The following is an 8546-nucleotide window of genomic DNA, read 5'->3' on the forward strand; positions in this document are numbered from 1 at the left end:
TGTTTATACTTGCGTACTATTGTTTGTGCAGAGGAATGTGGTACCTTCAGGTGTTTGGAAATTGCTCCCAACGATGAACCAGACTTGCGGCGGTCCAACATTTGTTTCTGAGGTCTTGGCTGATTTCTTTTAATTTTCCCATGATGTCAAGCAAAGAGGCACTAAGTTTGAAGGTAGGCCTTGAAATACATCCAAAGCTACACCTCCAATTGACTCAAATGATGTGAATTAGTCTATCAGAAGCTTCTAAAGCCATGACATCATTTTCTGACATTTTCCAAGCTGTTTAAAAGCACAGCCAACTTAGTGTATGTAAACTTCTGACCCACTGGAATTGTGATACAGTGAAATATAAGTGAAATAATCTGCCTGTAAACAATTGTTGGAAAAATTACTTGTGTCATGCATCCAGTGGCGGTTCTAGACCAATTCAACTGGGGTGGGGGGCAGTTGTACTGTTAGAGGGGCCAGTTACATTAGACGTTATTGTTGTCATCATTTCTTCACTGCATTGCAGGCAAAAGACCATGTTCATAATCATCATCATTGCCACTGACTAATAACAACAAGTAGTTATGTAAAAATTAATACACAACTCACATTTAAGGGGCCACAAGGGGGTCCCCCCCCACCACTGCATGCATCCTAACCGACTTGCAAAACTATAGATTGTTAACAATACATTTGTGGAGTGGTTGGAAAATTAGTTAATGACTCCAACCTAAGTGTATTTAAACTTCCAACTTCAACACGACATATGGAGCTTACAAATATGGCCTAGCTTCTAGTGACAGAAAACAGAACCAACAAACCCTAGATTTAGACAGCATACCCAGAGGGAATATAATTTGCATAAAACAGATATAGGTCTACTGTACTAGCATCTCAAGTGTTGCAAGTTTAGCCGAAGGCTCATAAAACAGCTCATGTTACAATCCCGACAGAAGACATGAACATGACATCAGGAGTGCTTGGAACATCAGGGCCATGGCTCTAGATCTGGTCTGACAAGCCAAACCTGAACATGGGCTTTAGAAGAGAATAGGAACCCATTTAACACAATGACTACCCAACAGGTAGACAGAACTGTTCAGTGGCATTCCACTGAGGTCTCTGACAATTTTCACAAGACCTTTCAAGCATGCCTTTTAACCAAACACTCCAGCTCAGATTAGGAAATATCAGGTATGTAGTTGTTGTCTGTATAGCCTTCTGATAAGAGATTTTTTTTAAATATAAAAGCTTTTCTCAATAGATCAAATTAGAAATATGCATACATCACTACCCGTGTCTGTCCTTGTCACACAATCAAATCTAATTTATTTATATAGCCCTTACATTATCTGATATATTAAAGTGCTGTACAGAAACCCAGCCTAAACCCCCAAACAGCAAGCAATGCAGGTGTAGAAGCACAGTGGCTAAGAAAAACTCCCTAGAAAGGCCAAAACCTAGGAAGAAACCGCGAGAGGAACCAGGCTATGAGGGGTGGCCAGTCCTCCTCTGGCTGTGCAGGGTGGAGAGTAAGAGTAAGTAAAATGAGAGTAAGTCAAATATAGGCAGCTGTTGGACCTTAGAAAGGGTAACGTTATGTGTGCTGTGGAAATCACACTTAATTCATAACACTGTAGGTAAAATATAGTTCACAATGTAGCCTACATACTACAAGGGTAGGATGTAGGCTACATCTCTATTGCAGTTCAATGTGTTGACAGCAAGTGGTAGCCCCCTGGTCAGCTATCCAATCCCATGACAAGGCCTATGAAAATTAACCACATAAAATGTAATTCTGCGAAATTAACCTAAAGGAGATTTCTTTTTACTTTTTTTTTTACTTTTCTTGAAGTCCATTTTACCTTGGTGTTGACACTCAGCCTCTGTAGGGAGAGGTTTCCGTTCTCTGCCGGTATAGGGGTCGTCTCTCTCGAGGTCCCGTTGCTTTTCGCTGCTTCCCCTGGTAACGGGATCCCCTCCGTGACATACTCTTTACGACACTTTAAGCTGTGCTTATTTAGTACCTCTGCCGTTTTAGCGTCTACCACGATCAGCTCGAGGCTGCCCACTGTGGCACGTATCCGGGCAACGACCTGCTGGTGGCTCTCGCTCTCCACGCTGTCCCCGTTAACGAACGTCAGTAGGTCCCCGGCGAAGAGACCGGCGGCGGCGGCGGGAGAGTCTGGTTCTACGAGTCGGATAAACTGTCCGGTTTTCCCTTTCTCACCGTGCAGATGAAAGCCGTAGCCATTCGACCCCTTTCCTAAAACACAAAGTCTAGGCCGGAGATTTGACATAATGTTGCCGCTGATCAAATATTCCCACAGATACAGTCACAACAAAGAAATGAAAAGTGGACAACAAACAAGCGAAAATAAATTAGACAGACTAATTCGCACGGCGTGTCACTGTGACAATTTACTTTCTGTTAGCTGAAACCTTTCACTTGTGCTTCGGGTAAGGTCCTCACAGAAACGTTGAAATCAAGTAACTGTGCTTGAACTGCACTTGCAAGACCCACAAAATAAGTATTGCATGTGTGTTCAAATCAACTGGGCTAAGTTTTTAAAGTTGACGGTGACGCGTGACGTTCTGGTCTGACAGGTGACAAGACCAATCAGTAATCTCCTTTAGGAAAACGCTGTTTTATACGAATGTAAGTTTAAAAATAAATGCCTGAAACTAGAACCAGGGTTCCCCAAATTGTCTGAGCCAAAAACAAAACATGTATTTAATTTAGCAAAATATGTTCCAAAGTATTCCCACGCATAGTAATGAAAGAATTTGCCCCAAGTAATTTTATTTGCCCCCCCCAGTTTTCTGAGCCAAAACAAATGTCTTATTTATTTTTATTTTTATTGTTGGACGTAAAAATACTGTAAAAACATCAGCATATCAGCTCTGATTGATTTGAATTTTTTTAATCTGTTCCATAGTATTCTCACGCATTTTTATTTTTATTTTATTTATTTATTTAACCTTTATTTAACCAGGTAGGCAAGTTGAGAACAAGTTCTCATTTACAATTGCGACCTGGCCAAGATAAAGCAAAGCAGTTCGACACATACAACGACACAAAGTTACACATGGAGTAAAACAAACATACAGTCAATAATACAGTATAAACAAGTCTATATACGATGTGAGCAAATGAGGTGAGATAAGGGAGGTAAAGGCAAAAAAAGGCCATGGTGGCAAAGTAAATACAATATAGCAAGTAAAACACTGGAATGGTAGATTTGCAATGGAAGAATGTGCAAAGTAGAAATAAAAAACTAATGGGGTGCAAAGGAGCAAAATTAATTAATTAAATACAGTAGGGAAAGAGGTAGTTGTTTGAGCTAAATTATAGGTGGGCTATGTACAGGTGCAGTAATCTGTGAGCTGCTCTGACAGTTGGTGCTTAAAGCTAGTGAGGGAGATAAGTGTTTCCAGTTTCAGAGATTTTTGTAGTTCGTTCCAGTCATTGGCAGCAGAGAACTGGAAGTAGAGGCGGCCAAAGAAAGAATTGGTTTTGGGGGTGACTAGAGAGATATACCTGCTGGAGCGTGTGCTACAGGTGGGAGATGCTATGGTGACCAGCGAGCTGAGATAAGGGGGGACTTTACCTAGCAGGGTCTTGTAGATGACATGGAGCCAGTGGGTTTGGCGATGAGTATGAAGCGAGGGCCAGCCAACGAGAGCGTACAGGTCGCAATGGTGGGTAGTATATGGGGCTTTGGTGACAAAACGGATTGCACTGTGATAGAGTGCATCCAATTTGTTGAGTAGGGTATTGGAGGCTATTTTGTAAATGACATCGCCAAAGCCGAGGATTGGTAGGATGGTCAGTTTTACAAGGGTATGTTTGGCAGCATGAGTGAAGGATGCTTTGTTGCGAAATAGGAAGCCAATTCTAGATTTAACTTTGGATTGGAGATGTTTGATATGGGTCTGGAAGGAGAGTTTACAGTCTAACCAGACACCTAAGTATTTGTAGTTGTCCACGTATTCTAAGTCAGAGCCGTCCAGAGTAGTGATGTTGGACAGGTGGGCAGGTGCAGGTAGAGATCGGTTGAAGAGCATGCATTTAGTTTTAATTGTATTTAAGAGCAATTGGAGGCCACGGAAGGAGAGTTGTATGGCATTGAAGCTTGCCTGGAGGGTTGTTAACACAGTGTCCAAAGAAGGGCCAGAAGTATACAGAATGGTGTCGTCTGCGTAGAGGTGGATCAGAGACTCACCAGCAGCAAGAGCGACCTCATTGATGTATACAGAGAAGAGAGTCAGTCCATGAATTGAACCCTGTGGCACCCCCATAGAGACTGCCAGAGGTCCGGACAGCAGACCCTCCAATTTGACACACTGAACTCTATCAGATAAGTAGTTGGTGAACCAGGCGAGGCAATCATTTGAGGAACCAAGGCTGTCGAGTCTGCCGATTAGGATGTGGTGATTGACAGAGTCGAAAGCCTTGGCCAGATCAATGAATACGGCTGCACAGTAATGTTTCTTATCGATGGCGGTTAAGATATCGCATTATAGAGACACACACTGAGTATAAAAACAATTATGAGCACCTGCTCTTTCCATGACATATACTGACCAGGTGAAAGCTAAGATCCCTTATTGAGGGGAGGACACAAGTTAAAGAAGGATTTTTAAGCCTTGAGACATGGATTGTGTATGTGTGACAATCAGAGAGTGATTGAGCAAGACAACATATTTGAGTGCCTTTGAATGGGGTATGATAGTAAGTGCCATGCACTCTGGTTTGTGTCAAGAACTGCAAAGCTGCTGGGTTTTTCACACTCAACAATTTCTCATGTGTATAAAGAATGGTCCAAATTTAACTAGGCAATTCAGTTAGGAACAAATTCTTATTTACAATGACAGCTTACCCCGGCCAACGCTGGGCCAAATGTGTGCTGCCCTATGGGACTCCCAATCACGGCCAGATGTGATACAGCCTTGATTCAAACCAGGGACTGTAGTGACAACTCTTGCACTGAGATACAGTGCCTTATACCACTGTGCCACAACTGTGGCAAGCATTGGAGTCAACATGGGCCAGCATCCCTGTGGAACGCTTTTGACAACTTGTAGAGTCCATGCCCTGACAAATTGAGGCTGTTCTGAGAACAAAAGCAGGGGAGGGGTTCAACTCAATATTAGGAAGGTGTTCCTACTGTTTGGTATACTCAGTATATACTGTATGTAATCGTATACAAATGTAAGTAAGGTTTGAAAGGTTTGATGTTTTAGTCAAATATATCTGTTTGGGCTTCTTATGGTCAATTTGAGGTCTTCAAATGACTTGCAATTTATTTATTTTATTTAACTAGGCAAGCCAGTTAAGAACAAATTCTTATTTGTTCTAGCCCCCTGACCTTGAGCTCAAGAACAATAAAATAAAAATTAATCCCATGGCTGAATCTAGTTGATGATCCCTTCCCTACATACTGGTCTTGATGAGAATTTTTTTTTAAAACAGTCTGGGGAGGTTCTCTTCTGCACTGTTCAACCAATCCAGTAAATGTGGAGAAGTTTAGATGGAGTGTGGCCTAGTTAACGATCGTCACTAGTTACCACAGCCACAAAGTAAACCATTTCCATTTTAATCATTTAGCAGGTGGGATTATTTAAGATACTCTTTGACGAGGTAGGCCCTCGCCAAGAGACCAGAGGTGGCAGAACGGAGTGCTCGGGTTGGAGTGTAGGGTTTGAGCATAGCCTGAAGAAAGGGAGGGGCCGTTCCACTTGCTGCTCTGTAGGGAAGTACCATGGAAGCCAGTGGAGTGTGCGGAGGAGCGGAGAGACATGGGAGAACTTGTAAAGGTTGAAGACAAGGCGGGCTGCAAAATTCTGGATAAGTTGCAGGGGTTTGATGGCACAAGCGGGGAGCCCAGCCAACAGAGAGTTGCAGTAGTCCAGACAGGAGATGGCAAGTGCCTGGATTAGGACTTGAGCAGCTTCCTGTGTGAGGTAGGGTTGTACTCTACGGATGTTGTGGCTCATGAACCTACAGGAGCGAGTCATTGCTTTCATGTTTGCAGAGAACGACAGGGTCATGACATGGTTCTTTGCACTCTAGGAGGGGGACACCGTGGAGTTGTCAACAGTACCCGATGCAGACACAGATTGGAGCGGCCTGCCAGGTAGGATGCAATCCAAAGTGTGCAGAGCCTGAGATGCCCGGCCCTGAGAGGGTGGAGAGGAGGATCTGATGGCTCACAGTGTCAAAGTCAGCAGATAGATCTAGGAGGATGAAAACAGAGGAGAGTGTCAGCTTTGGCAGTGCAGAGAGACTCCATGACACAGAGAAGAACCGTCTCGCTTGAGTGACTCGTCTTGAAGCCTGACTGGTTAGGGTCAAGAAGATCTTTCTGAGAGAGATAGCTAGAGAGTTGGTCAGAGACAGCACGCTCAAGTGTTTTAGAAAGAAAAGAAGGGATACTGGTCTGTAGAGTTGTCGGTTTCTTGAGGAGGGGAGCGACTCTGGCCATTTTGAAGTCAGAGGGGACTCAGCCAGTGGTCAGAGATGAGTTGATGAGGGCTTGGGAGGTCTTCAGAGATGGTCTGGAGAAGGGAGGTAGTGATGGGGTAGAGTGGGCAGGTTGTCGGGCGGCTGGACCTCACTAATTGCAGGATTTCATCTGGAGAAAGAGGGGAGAGAGAGGTCAAGGCGTAGGGTAGTTTTGAGAGTGTGACCAGTAGACTCAATAGGTTGAGTGAATGAGGAGTGGATGTCGTCAACCTTCTTTTCAAAGTGGATGGAGGAGAAGGTTGAAGAGTTTCATCCAAACTGATGAAATTTAGAATGATAGAAAGTGGCTTTAGCATAAACCCGCCTAGTTCTACAATTTTAATTTCTATTTCTATGATTTTAAACCTAACCCTACCTTATCCACACTGCTAAACTTATGCCTAACCATAACCTTAAAATTAAAACCAAAAAGCACATTTTTCTGATATTGCCAATTTGACTTTGTGGCTGAGGTAATTAGTGAAAACCCTTGTTAACTTCAAAAAGTGGCTCTCTTTCCATTTCCCCTCAAAACCGGAACATCATGGGGAGGCTAACACTGTCACTGAGTTTATCAGACAGCCAATGGGCTGCCTTTAAATTCCTCTATGAACAAAAGTTGTCACCTAAGCTATTACTTGTCAAGTAGATTATGGGCTTGCAGACATTATTTGGTACCTTTCCCGAGATCTGTGTCTTGACACAATCCTGTCTCGGCGCTCTACAGACAATTCCTTCGACTTCATGGCTTGGTTTTTGCGCTGACATGCAATGTCAACTGTTGGACCTTATATAGACAGGTGTGTGCCTCTCCAAATCCTGTCCAATCAATTAAATTTACCACAGGTGGACTCCAATCAAGTTGTAGAAACATCTCAATGATGATCAATGGAAACAGGATGCACCTGAACTCAATTTTGAGTCTCATAGCAAAGGGTCTGAATACTTATGTAAATAAGGTATTTCTGTTTTTTATTTTTAATACATTTGCAAACATTTCTAAAAACCTGCTTTTGCATTGTCATTATGTGGTATTGTGTGTAGATTGCTGAGGAATTTGTTTTATTTAATCCATTTAAGAATAAGGCTGTAACATAACAAAATGTGGAAAAAGTGAAGGGGTCTGAATATTTTCCGAAGGCACTGTAAATCAGTCAAGGTTATTTGTATTGTAACAAATTGTGGTACACATGTTGCAAACCCTGTCAAGACAACATATGCAAGAACATTCATATCGACTTCACGGTGGCATTATAAAGGGCATGTTTATACCTCTTGATCTGTTTGACTTAGAGTGCTGAAATTTGGCATACATGGTCAGGCATATAAGTCTAGCTAACCCACACAATATCTCAGACACCACTGGCCCAGTTTTGATGAAGACTGGGTGAATGATGCATCTTGCCATAAAATTCCATCATCTACAAAATTACACAGATGGGGCCCAAGGGAGGGGGGGTCATAGTAATCAACTGTACGTACATTAGTCACACGCGATATCTCAGACACCACTGGCTCGATTTTGATGAAACTTAGGTGAATAATACGTCCTGACATAGAGATCTGTAATTTACAAAATTACACTGATTGGCCCAAGGGGGTGCTGCATCATTTGTGTGGGACGACATGTTTGCTGTTGCTTTGTTATAATTAATTTAATAGGATCTCTATGATATAGACACTGTCATCGATAGGCTATGGCTATTTATGTGAATGCAAAGCTTCTTCATGATTCCTCATCCATAGACTTAATCCAAACTGATAACACGTTTCTTTGTTCCTGAAAGAATAAAAACAAATCTCATGAAAATATGTCAACTATAAAACCCTTCTAAGTTCAATGTAGCACACAATTGTGAATATAAGAACATTACATTCATTGTTTTACATTTGACCATGATGCCTTCAGCCCTTCAGGGAATAACAGAACATACATTAAAAGACACTGCCCTCTGGCGGTGTGTACCAACTTTGAGCGCTCCCTCTCTCTCTCTCTCAATCTCTCTCTCTCTCACACACACACACACACACACACACAATATTTCCA

The 8546-nt window shown here is 42.5% G+C and overlaps 1 protein-coding gene across 1 annotated transcript in view; it reads right to left on the minus strand.

Annotated features, from left to right (window-relative positions):
- Positions 1-2556, minus strand: part of LOC115112996 (Na(+)/H(+) exchange regulatory cofactor NHE-RF1-like) — a 37371-nt gene extending 34815 nt beyond the window's left edge. The window contains exon 1 of the mRNA XM_029640154.2: positions 1857-2556. Within this exon, the coding sequence (XP_029496014.1) occupies positions 1857-2291 (435 nt within the window). The 5' untranslated portion in view covers positions 2292-2556. The remainder of the gene's footprint in view (positions 1-1856) is intronic.
- Between the last annotated feature and the right edge of the window lie 5990 nt (positions 2557-8546).

The sequence above is a fragment of the Oncorhynchus nerka genome, linkage group LG28, assembly GCF_034236695.1.
Source record: "Oncorhynchus nerka isolate Pitt River linkage group LG28, Oner_Uvic_2.0, whole genome shotgun sequence".
Taxonomy (NCBI): domain Eukaryota; kingdom Metazoa; phylum Chordata; class Actinopteri; order Salmoniformes; family Salmonidae; genus Oncorhynchus; species Oncorhynchus nerka.